At 41.4% G+C, this 23,589-nt stretch overlaps 1 protein-coding gene across 4 annotated transcripts in view; it reads left to right on the top strand.

Moving 5' to 3' along the window:
• The window catches only part of MARCHF3 (membrane associated ring-CH-type finger 3), a 253,055-nt gene extending 232,146 nt beyond the window's left edge, over positions 1-20,909 (top strand). For all 4 annotated transcript variants that reach the window (XM_075835997.1, XM_075835988.1, XM_075836016.1 and 1 more), the window contains 2 exons: positions 15,170-15,379; positions 18,171-20,909. In XM_075835997.1, coding sequence (XP_075692112.1) covers positions 15,170-15,379; positions 18,171-18,329 — 369 coding nt within the window. In that variant the 3' untranslated portion in view covers positions 18,330-20,909. The remainder of the gene's footprint in view (positions 1-15,169; positions 15,380-18,170) is intronic.
• The last annotated feature ends 2,680 nt before the right edge of the window (positions 20,910-23,589 follow it).

A 23,589-nucleotide genomic window follows, 5' to 3' on the forward strand; every position in this document is an offset into this window, starting at 1 on the left:
GCTTTTCTAAACTATGGGATTCCTGTCAGAACAGAAAGGATGGAACCATTATTACGGAACCAAACATGTAGATGATTAAATGGAAAAACATCAGGGGTTTTCCTACAAATGACATTTATGGCATATTGATTCGTCATGCATAAAAGTCGAATCTATGGGTTCTGTACAGTGGAAAACCGCAAACCCAAGAGCAGGGGTGCCTTGTAGATTTCAAAGTGGTACCCTTGAGTCTGCAGTCATTCTGCACTAATTTCTCTGGGCGATACAGAAATAACAGTGCGTGTGCTTCGCGGTTTCCATATCTCTGCATTCACTATAATGGAGGGGGACTGTGATATGCCCCTGATCTGACAAGTGCTCCCATATTTTTCACTATTGAAATACTTCTCATTGAATGAACACACATTGCAAGAGATTTGCTAGGGTTGTGGTAAATCATTCCGATTGTTTCAAATACCATTTATGTGCATAGGTGCACATGGATTTTATTGTACGGTGTCGGCTCATTATATGGTAACGTTGTACATTAACGTTACCATATAAAGTTAACAAAGTCCCAGTTTTGTCCGTTCTAGTAGTATATAGTAGTTGTAATTTGAAGTACCTTGGCCCTAATTTAAAAATGTAACAGTCCTAACCTACCATTAGTCATTTATAGTATTGAAGTTTTCTTATGTGGCCCACCCGTAAGTGTGGCTGAAGAGTAGTAATGGGTAAGCTCCAGCAGTGCACTCTGGTGACACCCCTAAACCTACAATAATTCACAAAGGCAAATTATAACAACATGATATACTTTAAAAAACAGTAAATTTAAATAACGCTTTTCAGTAAAATACCACAACTTTATTAAATTTCTATATAATAAATGTAGCACACAAAAAAATAGTGACCGCACACTGCGAACACGTATGTCGCCTAAGCCGCTAAATATAAATAAATATGCATTACTGCTAAATCTACTTACAATAGGGAGGTTCTTAGCGCAGGTGCCACAACAAGGCATCCTCCATAGGTGGGAACCTACTCTGCAAATACATCCAGAACTGGGACTAAGCCTACATATATACCTGGGGATGGTAGAAACCAGCCTTAAACTAATTATAATCACCCAGGGCAGAATGGGAGGAGTGCAAGAACAAAAAATGGAGACAGTCACTAACCCCACATATATGGATCACATAAACAACACAAAAGTTTGAACAGCACATTCCAACAAAATGATACAAAACGTGTATACAGGTGCAAAAACACCTGTGACTGCAAATATACAGCACACAAAAAAATGGCGACAGCACACTGAACACTAATGCCACCTAAACCACTAAATATAAATAGATCTGCATTACTGCTAAATCTACTTATAATAGGGAGGTTCTTAGCGCAAATTTTGATTAAATTGTGTTTGCCCACCTGCCATGACAAGGCGACCTCTGTAAGGTGGGGACCTACTCTGCAAATACACCCAGAACTGGGACTAAGCCTACATATATACCTGGGGATGGTAGGAACCAGCATTAAACGAATTAAAATTACCCATACAATAAATGTGATATATGTAACCTTACAGTCAAATGCTGTACAGAATAAATGAAGGACCCAGCAATGTGTCAAGTATTTGGAACCTTTGCGTTGTTGCACAGACGTCCACGAGAAATAATGCTGTACTAAGCGAGCATGTGATTGGCTCTTCCAATCATCTCCCTGTTTCAAAGCCCTCTGGGACATGTAGTACACAGCCTCCCTATAATGTCTATTGTAAGCAGCTCAGTATCAATAGTAGGATGGAATTACTTTGTTTTTTTAAGATCAGCATGTGAGGTACCAACATTGTAGCTGGCAGGGTGCTACACTTATGTGGCAGAGGTGCCCTTGAGCCCCCTTCAGGTACTATGGCCCGGATTTGCCTTCTACCGCTGCACCTTCTATAGCTATGCTCCTGTGTGGTCAAGGCCAGCACCAGGTTTATGTGGGCCCTTGGGTGACACAGATTTAGTAGGCCCTTTTGGGGGGGGACTCACGGCGGCAGTAAAGTGGCAGAAAACGTCACTTTGTGTCCCCAGATAGACGTTAGGCCCTGTTTATGCCCCATATAGAAGTTAGGCCCCCAGTTTGTACCCCCATAAATGTAGTGCCCTCTGTAGATAGTGCCACACACCCCCTCCCAAGTAGTGCCACACAGCCCCCCTCCTCCCAGGTAGGGCCACACAGCCCCCCTCCTCCCAGGTAGGGCCACACAGCCCCCCTCCTCCCAGGTAGTGCCACACAGCCCCCTCCTTCCAGGTAGTGCCACACAGCCCCCTCCTTCCAGGTAGTGCCACACAGCCCCCTCCTTCCAGGTAGTGCCACACAGCCCCCTCCTCCCAGGTAGTGCCACACAGTCCCCTCCTCCCAGGTAGTACCACACAGCCCCCTCCCAGGTAGTGCCACACAGCCTCCTCCCAGGTAGTGCGACACAGCCCCCCTCTCTGTAGGTAGCGCCTTTGGGGTTCCCTCTAGGAGAGGAATCCCCAGCCAGAGCATATATGGACCGTGTTGTCAGTGGCAACCCCAGAGCCATAGTCCTGGGCAGAGCACTACTAGCACTCTACCTGGGACTCCTGCTCTGCTCCTGACATCAGTGTCCATATATGGATAGTGATGTCCGGAGCGGAGCTGAAGTCCTGGGCAGGGCGCTACTAAAGGCTCTGCTCCGGTGCTCTGGTACTCCGGCTCTGGGGTAGCCCCTGATATCACTGTCCATATATACAGCTAGTGATCTCAGGGGCAACTCCAGAGCCAAAGTCACGGGCAGAGCTCTACTAGCACTCTGCCTGGGACACTGCTCTGCTTGATGTCAGGGGCTTCCCCAGAGACGGACTCCCGAAGCAGAGCCGCTAGCGCTCTGCCTGGGACTTCTCCCCTCCTGACATCACTGTCCATATATGGACAGTGATGCCGTGATGATGGCAGTGTCAGAACCCGGCCAAGTGGGCCCCGGAACTTGCTTGGGTTCGCCGGGTGCTGACGCCGGCCCTGTGTGTGGTAGCTATGGATAACAGAGGCTAGTGTTCCAACCTATTGGAAAAATGTTCCTTATCGGTACGTAATAAATAATTGAAAGAAACGTCTCCCTCCTTTTTATAAAACAGATAAGATTTACAAGATGATAAATTATAGTACATTAGATGGTAATTGACGCAAGAGTTGATGCATTGCCTTTATCCAGAGTATTGTGTGATATAGTGTGCTGCATCATTACCAGCTACAGTAAGTAAAACCTTAAAAAAGCCGCTTACTCCGCAATCAAAAGGAGATGAATCCAGCCTATCCTGATCTATGGGAAATATTCAGACAGACGAGGGATAATAACATACTACATAAGTGTCACCTCTCTATTTATGACACAATATATTCAATAATCGCAGACACGGGTACAGATCTAACCAAGGTCAGGGATTAGCATCTCATCTAACATTGAACGTGTATCTGGTTACTGCAAAGCGAAGGCTGAAAGCTCAGTAATATAATCTGGAGTATTTTCATTAGAAACTTGTTGGGAACTCATGCATAATTTTAATTAAAAAAAAAAATCTGCTATAGATTTGCAGTTAAAGGGGTTTTCCCAGAATCACAAATAATCTATCTACTGAGTTCCCCACCAATCATGAGAACGGGGGCTCCTGAACAGCCGTTCCTCCTCACTGCTTGACCGCAGTGAGGAGCACATTGAATGGAGCGGCGATCGAGCATGCGCGCTGCTAAACCCATTCAAAGTCTATGGGAATGACAGAAACAGTCGAGAGCTGTACTCACTATGGGTGGGGGGCCCAGCGATCAGAAAATCATCACCTATCCTGTGGAAAGGTGATAATTTATGATTCTGGGAAAACCCTTTAACATCCATTGTTTTCTGTAAGCAGCCATTTCAGGCTGGGGAGAGCATGACTGTAGTGACCTGAAGTTACTGACAGGAAGTCCAGAAAAATGTCTTAACCTCCCCCATCCCCAATTATTGTGACTTTATCTCACAAATATCCAGTCTTAAAGAGCATCTATTAGCTCATTTTTGATGCTCTCATGGAGAGCAGCATTAGGCTGGGTTCGCACGGAGTCTTTTGCAGGCGGAAATTCTGCCTCAAAATTCCGTTTGGAAGTTTGAGGCAGATTTTTCTCTCCCTGCACACCGATTTTCACAGCGTTTTTCGCCCGCGGCAATTGAGTGCCGCGGGCATAAAACGCTGCGAAGTACGCTTTCTCTGCCTCCCATTGATGTCAATGGGAGGTCAGAAGCGTAAACGCCCAAACATAGGGCATGTCCCTTCTTTCTCCCGCGAAACGGTTTTACCGCTCACGGGAAAAAAGACGCTTCTGCCTCCCATTGAAATCAATGGGAGGCATTTTCGGGCCGTTTTTGATGAGTTTTGCGGCGCGATTTCTGAGTCAAATAACTCGTCAAAAAACTGTGTGAATATACCCTTGTGAGAGACGCTTAATTTAGCTTCATAAGTGGCATGTCTCTGTCATTCTGTAGTTTTTGTAAAACTTAAATTTTAATCGTTGAATTGATTGTATCACGCTGTGAGTGTCCGGTGTATTTATGGGTGGCCGCTAACCCCGCCCTCCAGCTACTGATTGACCGTTTTATCCCTATAAGGGCTCGTTTACACGAGCGTGATATACGTCCGTGCAACGAGCGTGATTTTCACGCATGTCGTACGGACCTATGTTAGTCTATGGGGCAGTGCAGACAGTCCGTGATTTTTGTGCAACGTGAGTCCACTGCGAAAAACTCACGACATGTCCTATATTTGTGCGTTGTTCTCGCATCACGCACCCATTGAAGTCAATGGGTGCGTGAAAATCACGCGCAGCACACGGAAGCACTTACGTGGGACGAGCGTGATTCACGCAACAGCTGTCAAACTATGAATGTAAACAGAAAAGCACCACGTGCTTTTCTGTTTACAAACATCCAAACGGAGTGTCATAATGATGGCGGCTGCGCGAAAATCCCGCAGCCGCGCATCATACGGGGCTGACACACGGAGCTGTTAAGTGCCTTTTGCGCACGCAAAATGCCACGTTTTTTGCGTGCGCAAAACGCACACGCTCGTGTAAACCCGGCCTAAATGTGCATAGGGAGCAAACGGTCAATCCGCGACGGGGGGACGGGGTTAGTAGCATCTCATGAATACATCAGACTCTTCCTCACAGAGCGATGCACCAATTAAAATTTACATTTTACAAAAACTACAGAACAGAGACATAATACTCATAACTCTGAATTCAGCATCTCTGTCACTACTTTATGCTGCTCTCAGTGAGGGCAGCAAAAAGGTTGTGACAGATGTTCTTTAAAGGAACAGTGTCACCCCAAAAAAAAATTTAATATGTTAAAGATGTTAGTGCTTTATTAAAAACGTTTGGATTAATTTGTGTGTTTGTGTGTTACTTTTTTTTATTTTTACACTTTTTCTTCCCTATGGGGGCTGCCATTTTTTTTTCCATTTCTGTATGTGTCGATTAACAACACATACAGACATGGAATACGGCAGCTCCAGTCCCATAGGGACTGCGAACGGGGCCCGTTCCATCCACTATCATGTACGCCGCTGTGTGGGAACTGCGCATGCGCCGCTCCCACACAGTTCAATTTGAAATGCGCGCCGTCCGGCGCCATTTTCCTGTGGACCGGAAGTCGCGGCCGGACAGTAAGATTACTACTTCCGGTCGTGGCTTCCGGACTTGTGCCCATGGAGCAGCGGCAGCAGACGGAGCGGATGGACCGGAGGGAGCGGCGGCGACTGGAGCAGGTAAGGGATTTCTATGTATGTTCGTGTTTTACTGTGTGTTTACTACTGTATGTAAACCTTCTACACTGTGTGTTAGCTCAAAAATGGCGACACACATTGTAGGAGGTTAGACCGTTCAAACCCCCAATTTTGCAGCATAAAGCAATGTGGTTGCTTTACCACATGCAATGCTGCAATTTTGGGAATGGCTCCCTCTAGTGACCAGCAATGGGAAATATTATAAATTAGAATCCAATTTAATCCAATTTATAATATTTCCTGACTCGTGAAAAAAAAATAAAAAATTAGAACAATGTTTAATCACCTACACACTAATTGTTTAACTAAAAAAAAAAAACATGTTTTGCTGGCAACACATTCCCTTTAAGCTGGCCATTCTGGCTGGTTCATTTGGCTAACAACGATCTCTCCTGACTCCAACATATACTGTACATGCATGTTTAGCTCTGATAAGTGAAGGCAATAAGCTGCTGCCAGACACCTCAAGCTTGATCCTTTTGTCTCTTAAGATCTGCCATTGGGGACAGTTGGAACGCCCACATACACTTTAGATCATCCAATGCTCATGCCAACTTTCATATAATATGTATGGCCTCCTTAACCCCCTATTTTAAACCTTAATGACCACGCTATTTTTTGCGTTTTTCCATCGTCGCATTCAAAGAGCTATAACTTTTTTATTTTTGAGTCGACATAGCTGTATAAGGTCTTGTTTTTTTGCGGGACAAGTTGTATTTTTTAATAGCACCATTTTGGGGTACATATAATTTATTGATTAACTTTTATTATCTTTTTTCGGGGCGTAATAGAATTTTTTTTTTTAATTTACGCAGTTTACCATGTGATATAAATAATATAATAACTTTATTGAGCGGGTCGTTACGATTGCGATTACACCAAATTCATATGGTTTTCTTATGTTTTACTACTTTTACACAGTAAAAAAACTTTTTTTTCAAAATTGTGTTTTTGTGTCTCCATATTTGAAGAGCCATAACTTGTTTCTTTTTCCGCCGATGCAATTGTATGAGGGCTTTTTTTTTTGCGGAATGACTTGTAATTTCTATCGGTACAATTTTGGAGTACATGCGACTTTTTGATCACTTTTTATCAAATTTTTTTGAAGGCAGGATGAACAGAAAACAGCAATTCTGAAATTGCTTTTTATTTTATTTTTGACAGCGTTCGCCGAGTGGGTTAAATAACATAATTGCTTTATAGTTGAGGTCGTTACGGATGCGCCGATACCAAATATGTGTAACTTTTTTTAACTTTTTTTTTCATAATAAAGCATTTTGTAAGGGGAAAAAGTGGGTTTTTATTTTTTTTCCCCACTTTATTTATTGATTAATAACTTTATTAAAAAATTTTTAAACTTTTTTACTAATCCCACTAGGAGACTTCACTATGCAATCGTCCGATCGCTTTTATAATACTTCTGTATTGCAGTGTATTACTGCCTGTCCGTTTACATCGGACAGGCATCTGCTAGGCCATGCCAGAGGCATGGCCTAGCAGGCATCCACTACAGGCAGACCTGGGGGCCTTTATCAGGCCCCCAGTTGCCATAGAAGACACTGGCACCCTGCGACATCATAGCAGGGTGCCGGTGGGGGGAGTGCGGGAGCTCCCTCCCTCTCTCCAAAACCACTTTGATGCGGCGCTCGTTAAACAGGCAGATTTCTATCCAATCGAGCAGCGCTGCCCCAAGTTCTCAGCTACCTCTGGTAGCTGATAACAGGGAGTTTTAACTGCTCTCGGCAGCGCAGCTTTATTCTGATTCAGCGCCGTCAAAAGGCATATGCATCAGAATTAAGTCCGTTAGTTGCCGCCGTGAAAAGGCGTTTTGGCGGTCACTAACTGGTTAAAGGGTACCTAAACTTTTAGGTGAATTTTCAGAATAAGCTGTCATGTACCATGTGTGTAAATGAGGAATAACACTATTTCTGGCCATTATATGACTTCTATTCTGCATTTTTTAGCAGTTGTTCCCCCTGCAGGCTCTCTCTCTGATTCTCAGTTTCCCTGTGCTAGTGGGTGGAGCTTAACAGCTATTATGTCTGCCATACACTGCACACAGAGAGGAGAACATTCTGCTCCTCATTCTCTTTGTAACACACCCTCAGAAACCGCAATAACATGGAGGACATCATACAGCAGTACAGAGCAGTGTAGCTCAGAATCCAGCACTGGGGTGAGATATAACTCTTAATAGGAAATTGCAGCGTGTGTGTGTGTGTGTGTGTGTGTGTGTGTGTGTGTGTGTGTGTGTGTGTGTGTGTGTGTCCTTTCTTTCTGCCTCACTCACCATTCTCTTGCTCCCACCTCCCCCTACCCTCTCCAAATACTTTAATGGGCAGCATGTAACTTGAACCATCAATAAATCTGTCTTGTCTTGAGAAGACGGAAAAAGCAGTATATTCAGAGTGAGAGAACAGTTGGGAGATGAAGGGGGTGAAGGCGCCTGATAAGTGGAGAAAGAGGTACTTTTCTCTAACAAGATATATTACAAAGTTTCTTATATTCACTTGTACTATTGATTTATGCAAAGTTTGTTGAAAAGTTAGTCCCCATGTAAGATTTGCCTACACATCTATGAACAGAGGAGCATCTTTAAGCATCTGAATCAAAGTGCAAAATATTTTACTAGCCCTCTCCACCTCGTTACAAGCTATTGTATGTTGCAAAGCAATGAATTCATTGTATGATCTAAGTATACTTTAAAAAAAACAAAAAAAAACCTGTTCATTCACTTGCATGCCCCATGAAGTGACAATTCTGGAGCTTTTTTTCTTAGATCTCTTCTATGCCATTCCTCTGTTACTCCGGCTGGAAATGACTAATGGAAATAACTAAATTGACAACTAGCTGTTACCATTTCACTTGTCAATAGGGTGTGTCCCTAAACAGTCTGAACATTCAGTGCTGATAATGTCAGTGTCAAACTGAGTAGACCCCATTGACCAGGGCAGTGTTAACACCAAGTTGCTAATTTTATTATGCAATTAAGATGCAAAGATATAGTTGTAGTAGACATAGATGCATTGGTCCAATTGCACCCTCTACACTCCCTGCAGCTAATGACTTTAGAAGCTATTTTCACAAATTATAAGCTTCAGACCATAGGTGACAATGCCACAGTTAAAAATGTCGTACTATTGTAGTGACCAAAGTAGCCACTTTCTAATCTATAGAAGAACTGGCGGCATGTGTTGATGTAGTCTCGACTTCAGACCCTAGGTTCTCAACCTGTAGCACATATACCCCAGGGGGTACACAATTTGTCTCGAGGGGGTACTCTCACTGTCCTTATACTGTTCTTTTGATAATCAGTACAGTATAAGCTCATAGCCTTGGGGGGTGCTTTGATGTATTTTATTTGAGCATAGGGTACTTGGCTTTAAAAACACTGTTTTAGACTATTGTAGGCAGCTTTTATGTTTTATATATATATATATATTGTCATTGTTTACATGTTCAGTATATTCGCATTCATAATATATGAGTATATGAGACCAGTCATCGTAGACACTACAGAGGACAATATGGTTGCTGTAGATTGCAATAACATATAGTTCTATAGAACTGTAAAATATCTGGTCTGTCAATATAATTTACACCTCTGTAAAGCTACATATTCGTACATGGAGAATAAGTGTTCAGGGATTTACGGTGTGATTTTGTATGGAAATAATTCTGATATAGGAATGTCTTTGCCCTTTGTGCACAATGTTCTTGCTCATTTCATGTACCTCCCAGAACAGCTAGGCTTTAAGGGATTCTTGCATTTAATTTCAGTGCTTTTCTCTTAATTAAAGAATTTCAATGTGGGAGATGGTAATGGCTTTACTTACGGTTATGGCTCTAATGAGCTTCTTTACTGTTATAATTAGAAATGAATTTTTGTTTCTTTGCTTTGCTTCTGTACAAGTATCATATAATTGTGCAGATTCAACGCGGCAGCAATGCACAACTACTTTACTTAATATATATATATATTATATATACATACTGTTTGCCCATGTTTGTGTGACATTTTAATTTGTGAATTACATTTTATACATCTCATTATTTTGTCATCTATAGTGGATACCAGCCAGCCAAATAATCTCACATTAGCAAACATACAGAACTGTGCGATTTATTCATAAAAACACAGCACAGAATTTATGATCCCGTGGTAAAATATTTCTGTGGATGGCCGGACATAAGTGACCATCGTGTAACTCCAAAGACATTGCAATGTCACATCTTAATTATGAAGATATTGATTGAGTGACACTGCAGTAGCATTTGGGTTAATGTATACAGACCGCTCATGGTGATTAAGATGTGATTGCACAGATTATTCGATACCAATGAGAGTTCACGCTGACATAAAGGTGGAATATTCTGAACACCAGACAGTTTATTATTAACTATTATTAAAGCGTACCTAACTTTTAAGGGGACTTTTCAGAATATGCCGTCGTATGTGTGAACATAAGAAATAACACTATTTTAGGTCAATATATGACTTGTATTCTGAATTATTTTGCCGTATTATACTCAGCAGGCTCTAGCTCTAATTCTCAGTTTTCCCTGAGCTACTGGGCGAAGCCTAACGACTATCATGACTTCTATTCATTGCACACATAGAAGAGGAGAATCCTGCTCTCTTATCCCTATCTATTGCATATATATAGAAGCTGCAGCAGAATGGAGGACATTATACAGGAGTAATGAGCAGTGTAGCTGAGAATTCAGCACTGGGGTGATATAGAAATCTTACCAGCAGCTTGCTTCTTTCTCACTCTGCTCTTGCTTCCTCTCCCTGCTTACCCCTCCATAGACTTGTATGCATAGTGTGTTGTTAACTCAATCTCCCTGCTTACCCCTCCCCCTCCATAGACTTGTATGCATAGTGTGTTGTTGACTCACTCTCTCTGCTCCCTCCTCCTGCTCCCACCTCCTTTCTCCATAGACTTGTATTAGCAGCATGTCTGTTTCTTTTTCTCCCCTCCCCATAGATTTCTATTGGCATGCAGTGAATAGGCACCCCCCCCCCCCCACACACTTCCTGCAGTCCATCTCCTCTAAACTAGGGACAGATTTTGCTTGACGACCGGGTGGGGACAGCAGATTCCAGCAGGGGAGAAACCAAGTGGCAGTAACATGACACAGAATTTGCATGGATAAAATAGCTACATTTTAACAGTAAATAAATTACAAAGTTGATCTATATCAGGTATATTTTTAGATTAGCATAAGTTGTTTGAACAGTTAGTGTCCATTTAATATTCAATGCCAGCAGAAAAAAAATAATGTAAGAACATTGGTGGCATAATGTGCCATTCGACTATAGGCATCTTCCATGGATTTGGCCTTCTGTAAGTAAATTGGACCATGAGCTGCTTTTGGTTGAGCAGAGTTGTATTAGCAATGGTCTCTTCTGTCTTTGGGGCCCAATCAGATGTACAGCTGGAAACTCCTCAAAATCTTTACCAGGGCCCCTCAACCAACACATGCTCTTTAAAATAATGATATCCTCCTTTGAGCCCAAAGCAGCACCGAGACCTGAGTAACTACAACTTCTCGACCTTCTACAGCTACTTCCACTAGACTCTGTTCCTATTTTATGACATGTTACCTATATTTAATCTAGAATGCAAACAGATTGATCCTTATTTCTTTAATCAGGACTGGTCAGGAAGAGGTGGGTAAGATAACATGTCAATTAGCCATGTCAGAATTGACAGCGGGGAGTACTCATAAACTGGCACATCACCAATGTGATGAATGAATGGGAACTGGCACCTATTTGCCAGTATTGACAGTATACATAGTCATCTCTTCAATGAAAATATTACTATCCACTGAAAATCAGATCTGTTCGTTCAGGACATCAGTGGTAGTCTCCGCTTCCAGACTGTCACAAATGTGACCTGCTGCTGTGCGCATTAGACAGCTGCTAAGATATCTACTTCTGTTCAAAACCTATAGAACTACATCATATAAAACAATGGCAAAAAATGTCACTATGCAAAAAAAACATTTAAAAAAAACGCAGTGTATGAATGACTAGATTTATTTTTCCAAGCTACTTCTCTTGCCTATTATAAAAAGATACCAATCCCCTCATATTGTAGCATTGGATGTCACAGTAATAACAATCACCGAGTCTCATATATATTTCAGGTATTCTCTGTAACCGTTTAGCGTGTCAATAACTCTTGTGAAGGTTTTTTGTGAGTTATTTATAATAAACCAGAGCTCAATGGGCTTGTAAAGGCAAAGAGACAGCAATAATATCAGTGATCAGTGGGAATATATGTAGCTGTTCCTCCTTTATTGGATTGTGTAGTTTTGTCAATGGAAACAGTGACATCTGGTGGCCACAACTAGTACATGCATCTCTAAAAATATGAGTAATTAATGTGCATATAGATGCCTACTCAACTGTTGTCGTCAGTCTCCCTGGCTATGGAGCGGATTTAATTGGCTTGTACCAATGCAAAGGTGTTCTTACGTTTTTAACCTACCAAGAATTTCTTATAATGGAAAAACACTTCTGCGTATATGACCAAATAAAATCAGTACGCTGGTTCAGAAAAAAAATGCAGATGTTTTAAACAGATCTTTACATCTTTGTCTATAAACTTCTAATTTTTATATGAATTATCTCCGCTAATATTCATGTTACCATTTTTACTATAGTTGTTTTTTTTGTGGCTATCACAATTAGGCATTAATATGTCCAAAATGGCGGGAGCCATTGCATATCACACTTGTGGTAATGTCTAAGAAGGGGTTAAGGTCTGACAGCCGTGTCTCAATTGGAATTATCACGGTCTTTGCAAAAAATACAAAATATCAAAAATTGTGACAAAAAAACCCAAACCAAGACCGCATGTGCGCAGCACGTGACAGCGTGGAATATCGACCGCACTAAATCTGTGAGCCGCAGACTGATGTAGAGTGGATGGAGTTCATGTATCTTGTTTGGTTCAGATTTCTGTTACCAGTTTTATGTAGTCAATGAGAATCCTGCTTTAATCATTCACGCTGTACATGAAATATTTTTTGCCCATTGACTTTGTTCTTCCACATTCACACACCGCTTCAAATAAAATGTCATTACAATTATTTATAAGCTACTCCTTTTGTGATCATACATCAAATTTGAAGTGACAGACCACTCGTCACAAGAATTTTTGTACCCTAATGACAACACTTCTGTGCTCTGGTAGTTCAGTGTTGTCATAAGGACTTTAAGGTTGAATTTACACGTGGCAGACATTTCTGTGACGATCCTAAAGTGGGCCTTTTAAAAAATACTTTAGTCTTATACCTCCATTAATAATTCTTGTGCCTAAAAATTTGCTCTGTCCATGCACCGTCTTTTTATTTATTTATATATATATATATATACAATGTACATGTCATATAGTGAATTTGAGTGGGTGCAAATAAGCATCTTCATTACTGTCCACATCCATTACTTAAATGGAGCCGGTCACGAAAAACACGCAGTCCAATTGATATCTAATTTTATGAGAAAAGATTCAGTGTAACTTGTGAGTCATTCGTTTATTTCCTGCTCCTTCTGAGCTTAGGAGGACAGTAGGCGGACTCACTCAATCACTGCCGGCCTACTCTGTATGAATGCGCTTAGAGATAGCTGTCAATCACTGACTAGGGCCGCCCACCGGAATCCTTAGCCCTGAGTGAGCAGGGATATAAATAAAGTACAAGTTATACTGAGGCCTCCTACATATGACCGTGCGCGTAATCACGGTCAGTGATTACGGGCATGGACGACCGCGGACAGCCATCCACATTTGCAAGCCGTGCTCCCATATAAAGAATGGGAGCACGGTCCGGAAAAAGCAAAAAATAGGACACGTCCTATCTTTTGCGTAGACTTTCTACGGTACGGACACCTTCCCATAAATATACGGGAAGGTGTCCGTGGGCAGTAGAAATTAATGGGTCCGTAATTGTCGTGTGAATGGGGCCTGAATCTTTTTTTACATAACTATATATCAATCTGCTCATCTCCAAGCTCTATAGCATGCCGCCCACCGATAGAGCAGCATGTTCAGCATGACAGGTTCCCTTTAAAGGGGTTGTCTCATGAAGACAATCCCTATCCATAAGCCTTCGTATACAGGATCCCATTATCTGTACCCCCCCCCCCCCACATGAGGCACAGCGGAGAACAGCTAACAAGTAGCTGAATGACCGCCAGGGAATGTCTGACAGGCCATGGCTTCTCCCGACAAAATGAGCTGTTTGCTTGGGGTGTTGCTACTTTGAACATAGCAACCTTACGAGTACTCTGCATATTTCAATAAAATTAGTATTCTGATGTGTAAACTTGTTGCAACAATCTTAGCAGGTATTGAAGAAATGTCTGCAAATGTATATACTGCAATTGTTTTGTTACATTTCTTTATTCCGCTATCCACGTGCTTTAGAAGTACCGAACTAACTGGATTATCAGACACAGAGAAGAAAAAAAAAAGCGCCTCCAGTTGGATGTGCGGCACATAACGTATAACACAACCTATTTTTGTACACACAACCTATTTTTAGCCGTTTTTCGGGCCGTAAACGCCCCGAAAAACGGCTAAAAATATGGGGGCTGAACGCCTCCAAACATCTGCCCTGATTTCAATGGGAAAAACGGCGTTCCATTCACACAGGGCGTTTTTTACGTGACCGGTTTTAAAAATAGTGCATAAAAAAATGCCCAATAAAAAAGAAGTGCATGCCACTTCTTGAACAGTTTTTGGAGCCGTTTTTCATTGACTGAATAGAAAAACTGTTCCAAAAATGGCCGTACAAATCGCTGCATAAAACTCAAGTTGCTTAAAAAACGGCTGAAAATCAGGGGCTGTTTTCACTTGTAAACAGATCCGTTTTTTACGGCCGTTTTCGGTTTGCTGTGTGAACATACCCTAATTGTCATTATCGCTGTTTTTATATCAGCGGACTCTTATGATTTATAATGTCCACTCTTCTGTCTTCGGTTTCCAGTTTTGTTAGATAATGGATCAATTGACAGAAAAAAACAAACTATTAAAGAAATTGTATTAAACAAATGTAATATTAAAATGTGATAAGGAACTACAAGGTTTTCTGTATTAGGGAGAGTTCGGATACAGAACAGGCAGCAAATTATGTTGCAAATATTTCTGTTCTATTCATCTGAATGGGATTGTTTCTGCAGCAGGGGCGCATCGATTTCACAAGTTCCATTCAAATCAATTAAACTGATTTTTAGTTGCAGAAATTTCTGTAACAAAATCTGACGCGTGTGACTTCACCCTTATCAGTTTGTGAACATGGGGTATTTGTTAAGAGGTTTTATTTTCTCCCCTTTCATTATGCAGTGGTTACGGAATCCTGGCCCCCAGCATGAGAAGAGGACACTGTTTGGAGACATGGTGTGCTTCTTATTCATAACACCACTTGCCACCATCTCAGGATGGTTATGTCTTCGCGGAGCGGTGGATCACCTGCACTTCAGTAGCCGACTAGAAGCAGTTGGACTTATTGCACTCACTGTTGCACTCTTTACAATTTACCTCTTTTGGACACTTGTGAGTATTTTGGGATTTCCAGAAACGTACCCATCAGGGTAAGGATAGGTCATCAATTTTAAAGTCCCTGAAAACCTTTTTAGCTTCGTGTTCACCTGTAATTTATATATACATTGACCACTTGAGTTTGCACAACTTTAATGGCCACAGACCCAAAGATTTGGTCATGATCAGACAAACGTTCTGAAACATACAGTGAAGGAAATAAGTATTTGATCCCTTGCTGATTTTGTAAGTTTGCCCACTGTCAGTCATGAACAGTCTAGAATTTTTAGGCTAGGTTAATTTTACCAGTGAGAGATAGATTATATAAAAAAAAACAGAAAATCACATAGTCAAAATGATATATATTTATTTGCATTGTGCACAGAGAAATAAGTATTTGATCCCCTACCAACCATTAAGAGTTCAGACTCCTCCAGACCAGTTACATGCTCCAAATCAACTTGGTGCCTGTATTAAAGACAGCTGTCTTACATGGTCACCTGTATAAAAGACTCCTGTCCACAGACTCAATTAATCAGTCTGACTCTAACCTCTACAACATGGGCAAGACCAAAGAGCTTTCTAAGGATGTCAGGGACAAGATCATAGACCTGCACAAGGCTGGAATGGGCTACAAAACCATAAGTAAGACGCTGGGGGAGAAGGAGACAACTGTTGGTGCAATAGTAAGAAAATGGAAGACATACAAAATGACTGTCAATCGACATCGATCTGGGGCTCCATGCAAAATCTCACCTCGTGGGATATCCTTGATCCTGAGGAAGGTGAGAGCTCAGCCGAAAACTACACGGGGGGAACTTGTTAATGATCTCAAGGCAGCTGGGACCACAGTCACCAAGAAAACCATTGGTAACACATTACGCCGTAATGGATTAAAATCCTGCAGTGCCCGCAAGGTCCCCCTGCTCAAGAAGGCACATGTACAGGCCCGTCTGAAGTTTGCAAATGAACATCTGGATGATTCTGAGAGTGATTGGGAGAAGGTGCTGTGGTCAGATGAGACTAAAATTGAGCTCTTTGGCATTAACTCAACTCACCGTGTTTGGAGGAAGAGAAATGCTGCCTATGACCCAAAGAACACCGTCCCCACTGTCAAGCATGGAGGTGGAAACATTATGTTTTGGGGGTGTTTCTCTGCTAAGGGCACAGGACTACTTCACCGCATCAATGGGAGAATGGATGGAGCCATGTACCGTCAAATCCTGAGTGACAACCTCCTTCCTTCCACCAGGACATTAAAAATGGCTCGTGGCTGGGTCTTCCAGCACGACAATGACCCAAAACATACAGCCAAGGCAACAAAGGAGTGGCTCAAAAAGAAACACATTAAGGTCATGGAGTGGCCTAGCCAGTCTCCAGACCTTAATCCCATCGAAAACTTATGGAGGGAGCTGAAGATCCGAGTTGCCAAGCGACAGCCTCGAAATCTTAATGATTTACAGATGATCTGCAAAGAGGAGTGGGCCAAAATTCCATCTAACATGTGTGCAAACCTCATCATCAACTACAAAAAACGTCTGACTGCTGTGTTTGCCAACAAGGATTTTGCCACCAAGTATTAAGTCTTGTTTGCCAAAGGGATCAAATACTTATTTCTCTGTGCACAATGCAAATAAATATATATAATTTTGACAATGTGATTTTCTGTTTTTTTTTTTAAATATAATCTATCTCTCACTGGTAAAATTAACCTAGCCTAAAAATTCTAGACTGTTCATGTCTTTGACAGTGGGCAAACTTACAAAATCAGCAAGGGATCAAATACTTATTTCCTTCACTTTAGATGAAAACTGGTCCAGATATAACAAATGTTATTCTGATTTATAGGGGTATTCTGGTTTCAGCAAATAAAGCTTATTCATGGTTTTAGACTTCTTTTACATCGGCCCATTTTGGCCGGTACAACGCGCGCCGATCAACGAGACGGCTCGTTGATTGGCAGTCGTTTGCTCCTGTCACACGGAGCTATGGATGGGGACTAGCGCTTGTTACTACGATTGCTAGTCCCCATACATTTCTATCATGTTGGCAGCACGTCTCGGTTTACACCGGGAGATGTATTGCCGACAACGATAATATTTTCGACATTTAAAACGATACAATCAGCCGATGAATGAGCATTTGCTTATTCATCGACTGATTGTTGCCCTGTTTACACAGTGCAATTATCGGGAACAAGCATTCTGTGAACGCTCGTCCGACTGTCAGCTGGTGTAAAAGGCTCTTAAGGGCCCTTTTACACTGGTCAATTATCAGGCAGCCGGTGCAACGAGCGCTGATCAACGAGACATCGTTGATCGGCGCTCGTTTGCTCTGGACAGGGACGAGCGATCGTTACTCCGATCGCTCGTCCCCATACATTATCATGTTGGCAGCGCGTCTCCCTGTTTACACAGGGAGATGTGCTACCAACAACGATATTTAAGTTTTTTTAAACGATACGATCAGCAGATGATCGAGCTCGTTCATCTGCTGATCATTCCCCTTTTTACACAGGGCAATTATCGGCAACGAGCGTTCTATGAATGCTTGTCTGCCCGATAATCGCCCAGTGTAAAACCCCCTTTACTCTACAACTGAGGAAATAATGTGTAGCAATTGTATGATAACATTTCCAGTGAAAGGGATACATAAGTCTCAACCAATTGTTTAGTTACCGTAAAGTCACTGATTTTGGGCCATATTATTAGCACAGCTATGGCCACCTCCGATGTAATTTTGTTGAATTGTAATAAGCATTGCAGGACAGTTTTCAAAAATACTTTTTCTTTCATTCCCCCTCCAGGTGTCATTTAGATACCACTGTAGATTATACAATGAATGGCGTCGGACCAATCAAAGGGTTATTCTGGTGATCCCTAAATCGATCAACTTACCTTCCAATCAACAGTCATTGCTGGGACTGCACTCTCTCAAAAGAAATTCTAAAGAGACTATAGTGTGACCAGAGATCGCCCAGGACTTGTCTTGCAGCAACATGCACTGTAGCATGATCTCTCTATCACTTGGACTTCATTCAGACTGTTAACCACTAACTTGGATATGTAACCCCCATTTCCTGGAGCAACAGAACCAGTTTTAATTTACGTGATGAATGCTGCAATTATGTATTTGCTAACTTGCCAAACCTGTTCATATAGCCGGTGGCATCTTACACACACTTCTGTAATACAGCAGCCTTTAACTTTTTATTTTGTTATCTTATAACATTATAGGGAAAAGTACTTTTTTCTACTCCATAATCTTTTTCTCCTAATAAAATGTCTTTGCCTTGCACAAGCCTTCCTCCAGCTTCTACTAAAAAAAAGTGTGTGTGTGTGTATATGTATATTTTATATACATATATTCTCAGACAAATGCTACAAAGGTAAAGTAAGGTATTTTATGATGGAGTTGTGTATGAGCCAATATGTTAAATGTGATAGAAAATGCCTTTACAATGTACTGTTGCTTGCTCACACATGAGGCATCCAGTTGGTTGCTACACACAGACTTTTGTGAGACAGACATGGGGTGAAAAAAGTTGCACCCATGACTGCGACTGCATTGCATTACAGAAGACGTGCGATTCAAAGTATTCCTATGGTTTAATAATTACAGGCTACAAAAAAGTCTGTGTGTAGTCCCATACAAATATTGATGTTTATGTGAAAGTATCTATGTAATTCTGTAACATTGGTTATGTCTTGGTTGAGCTGCATTCACACTTGTGTTCTTTTAGGGGCACTTTTTATGCAACACAACTAAATGTTTTAGACCGCTAAAGCACAACATGCATCAGTTTATAAATTTATTTTTTAATTCAATGCTAAGGACCTGTGCACATCACGTTCGTGCCCTTTGTTTATCGTATACATTGGGAAAGTTCCCGACATACACAATAAACCTGGCCTCATCGACGGAGATTAAAAGTGTCCTTTTTTTCTCCATTGGGCTAGTATCTGTCAGTATATGTTTTTTTGAAGGATAGAATAGCGTAGTAGACCAAGCTATTCTATCCTTATGCATCCCACAAAAAAAGTATACCGCGTACGGTTTTCTATCAAGGGAGCATATAGACGACAGATGCCACTCTATGTGTTAAACGTATATGTCGGGAAGCCCCTGAAATCACTGTCCATATATGCACAGTGATGTCAGGAGCTTCTTAATGCCGTAATCCCTGGGCAGAAGTGGGCATCGGAAGTGCTCTACCCACAGACTTTGGCCCTGGGGAAGCTCCATATATGGACAGTGATGTCAGGAGTTTTCTTTAGGGCCGGAGTCCCAAGCAAGTGCTTTTACAACGCTCTGGCCGGGGACTCCGGTGTTGTAGCTCCTGACATCACTTTCTATAAATGGACAGTGACGTCAGGGGCTTCTCCAGGGCCGTACTTTCCGGCCAGAGCACTTCCGATGCTCTTGCCGGGAACTCCTACACTGTAGCTCTTGACATCTCTGTCCATATATGAACAGTGACGCCAGGAGCTTCCCTGGGCACAGCGCTCTGCCTGGAGAGTTTGGGCGACGTATCCCACTGTATGCCTATACAGTCGGATACTTTACTGCTGCGTCGGAGTTATACGTCAGGAGTCCTCCCGACTTGTACCTCTGACAGAAGAAAAAAATTTGATGTGCACAGGCCGTAAAACCTACATCTGTCTGAGTTTTCTAAATTCATGTTATAGATTGAAGTTCAAATTGAAAAACTGTCGCATTTTCTGCATTGGTTGTCCATTGGTTGTTCAATCCGTCAGTATATCTGTGTTTTAACATAATAGCTCATGCCGCGCTTTTCATTTTGGAGAAATGGATCCTAAACTGATACTAAAGTGAGCATTTTGGTGTCCAGTTTAATGCCACAAAAAATATATAACCTGTCGCAACACCTATGATAAAAGATGTAGGGAAGAACACTGGTGTGAACGTGGCCACATGCTTCATACTAATATTGGATTAATCTCTACTGTGTGCAAGTGACCTGTCAGTCAATGTTAAAAGTGAAGAATTTAGCACAATACTTTACACAGTGATGTACATTTCTCACATGAAAATATGCAGTCATTTTTTTTTTTTTTCCTTTTTTCAAGACATTTTGTATAAATATATTTATGGTTTCTAAAATATTTTTTTAAACAACTATTTTTTCCAAGCCTTGCATTTACAGGATCGATGCGCCGAGTGGACGTAAAGTATTATGACACTGAATCATTTCAGTCCCCTCCACTGTTTACTTTGGCTGTGATGCTAAACGTTATGATCTTGCTTCTGACTGGACACTTCAAATTTGCTCATATCAAAAATGAAAATAAAATAAAAAAGAAGAAAATAATTTTTTTTTTATCCTAAACAGGTCAACTTATTAACCCTTTCACCATTCGAGTGCTTTAGATCCTGACATTATACTTTGTCACCAGCACTGTCTGGGAGAAGTATAACAGGGGTATTGGACAGCTTAAGCAATTTATACAAAGATTTTGCCTATACATTATGAGTTATTATAACATTGTGCATTATTTAAGTAATAAATCCTCCATGAAATGGTTGTCATAAGTTTTCATTTGTAGCCTGCATCCTTTGTGTTGTAGACATGAAGACATTTTAATTACTGGTAAACTGCAGTATTCACTACTTTTGCCAAGCATTAAAAGGTCTCCGCTACGTGACACTTTCTATTAGTACTATAACACTACCAAACTTGCTGGCAATTTCTAGGAAATTATACCTTGATATATGGGTTTTATATAGGTGACCAAAAGGAATGACCAAACTATAACTAGCATCTTTTTTTGCAGTGATGTCTATTTTATGTAGAGCCTAGGTGGGGACTTTATTAAGGACTCTATGCCAGATTTTAGGTGTAAAAAAATGAGAAAAAAATTTGCGCAAAAAACGTTGCAACTTTTCCATTTTAGATCGCGTTTAAAAGAAGTGGGGGGGAGCTCCCGCCTCGACATATTCTCCATAATTTCCGACAGAAGCTGGCATAAATTATAGTCGGAAATACTACACCAGCTCATAGCTCACGGACATCCAGAGATGCACCTAATTTACTAAGAAATAGTAGCAGTGTGGTGGGAAGTCCCAAAAATCAGCCCTACAAACGACGCTGTTCCCTTTTAAAAGGATGCGAAATTGGTTCCTTGGTGCCGCATGGCAAGGAAGCAAACAATATAATAACTTGAACTTTCTTTAATGATGTGGATGGATATCGGCTCCTTCCTCAAGCAGTATCTCAGAAATAGAGGAGCTCAACAGGAGGTACAAACATTTATAAAGAAAAAAAAAATGGGAAACAATGGGAAAAGGTCAGACTGTCCGTCTAATTTGCATAATTACTTCATTATGTGCGGCACATGGAAAGACATATATTATTAGTGACTCAAGTGTAGAAATACAGTTTACGTGGAATGACAGAAGATATTAGTTAGAACTAGTGTTAAAATTTGCAGAGTACGGCTGCATGCCGTTCTCCTGTTATTGTCGGTGAGCTGATATGACCGTTAACTCAGTTACATGCTGTTGCGGGGCTGGATTTTTGAAACTGAAAAAGTGTGAGTATCGAAGGGGGGATAAATATTTAGGAGGAGAAAGTATTTGGGGAAAGGAGAGGACCGTAGAGCACACACATGTGCACTTCAGGTTTATTGTAGATGCGTTGGACATCAGCGCTAAGTGAGTGAAGTAGCGGCGTCCTTAGCAACTGTGGTTGCTAGGCGGCTATGTGAGGAAACCAATATGGAGATATTTCGTTGCCGAAAAAAAGTATGTATATTTATTTATATTTTCTATTTTAAAATCATGAGCGCCGTTCTCTGCAAATTTCAACACTAGTATCATTAAAGAACTATCAAGTTATTATATTGTTTGCTTCCCTGCCATGTGGCATCAAGGAACCAATTTCACATCCTTTTATAAGGGGACAACGCCGTTTGTAGGGCTGATTTTTGGGACTTCCCACCACACTGCTACTATTTCTGGAAACCGGACAAAGAACTTGGAATCTGGCACAATCCGTGGCCTGCAGTTCCCTGGAAAATCCATATATCAAAGACCCAATTTACAGGGGTGTCGTGCTCCTAGCACGACACCACCAGGTGAGCACATCACTACAACACTTTCCATTCCACATTGCTTGTGGGTAATGCCCTATGTTTGCACCATTTTTGTCCTTTCAGCTCCACTAATTTACTAAGAAGCGCATTCTACTCCAGCACTCTTTACATTAAGTCTTAATAGATGCCCCGTGTTCTCAAACTGTAGTATGTGTACTCGAGGGAACATGCCATGTTCTTAGGGGGGTACTCGCACTATCCTCAGGCTGTGCTTTTAATAGGTGCAGCACAGTCTATGATCACAGCTTTGGGGGTACTTAATTTAGTTGAGTAAGGGGTACTTGGCTGGGAAACATTGAGAAACTGATTTAGGGTACAGTGTTACACAGTGGTCGAACTATGTTGGCACAGTAAAATGGTAATATATAGCACAAATACTTGAACTATCAAGAGACAATTCCGCATTTCAGCAAGAACTTGCTTCTGCCCTTACCCCTTCATCTTCCTTTGGGACTCCCACTAGCAGGCAACAATACATTATATTTTTTGACATAACCATGCAAATATCAGTATCACAGTATATAAGGCAGAACTGACAATAAGGAAAGGGCCTGCCACTGGTAACGGTGTGAACCCCCCATCCTAGATCAGAAGCAGACAACAGCTGTAAGTGAGTTAGCAATGAGGTCTAAATTGGGGCCAGATTTTTGCTATGGGGTCCAGTGATTATACATAACTGTTTATCAGCATAAATGACTCATTGTTTTTTTTTCCTTTTTGCTGTGCTGGATAATATGAAAGTCTCTGTGGGCTGTAGTTTCCTGCAGCTTGACACAGTGGTCACAGGCGGAAGAACTCGTCATTGTTCTTTTCGCTGCTGATGCAGTGATATTATGTAGAGAGGCTAGCCATCTAATCCTAGGTGATATTGACACTATTCCTAAATGAGAAACAATCCTATGACATAACCAAATACATACTTCATAATGCTGATGTTAGGCTTTGTTTACAGTTACGTCTTAGGTCCTCCATAGAGGAGAATGGTGAGACTTAGCTCTGAGGATAGCAGCAAAGTGTATCTGGTGTGCCCAAATGTACAGGCCCTTATTAAGACACTTCTTAAATATCTACTATGGACAATTGTAATTGTTCACACCAATGACGGATCAT

This window comes from Rhinoderma darwinii, chromosome 1, assembly GCF_050947455.1.
Source record: "Rhinoderma darwinii isolate aRhiDar2 chromosome 1, aRhiDar2.hap1, whole genome shotgun sequence".
Classification (NCBI taxonomy): domain Eukaryota; kingdom Metazoa; phylum Chordata; class Amphibia; order Anura; family Rhinodermatidae; genus Rhinoderma; species Rhinoderma darwinii.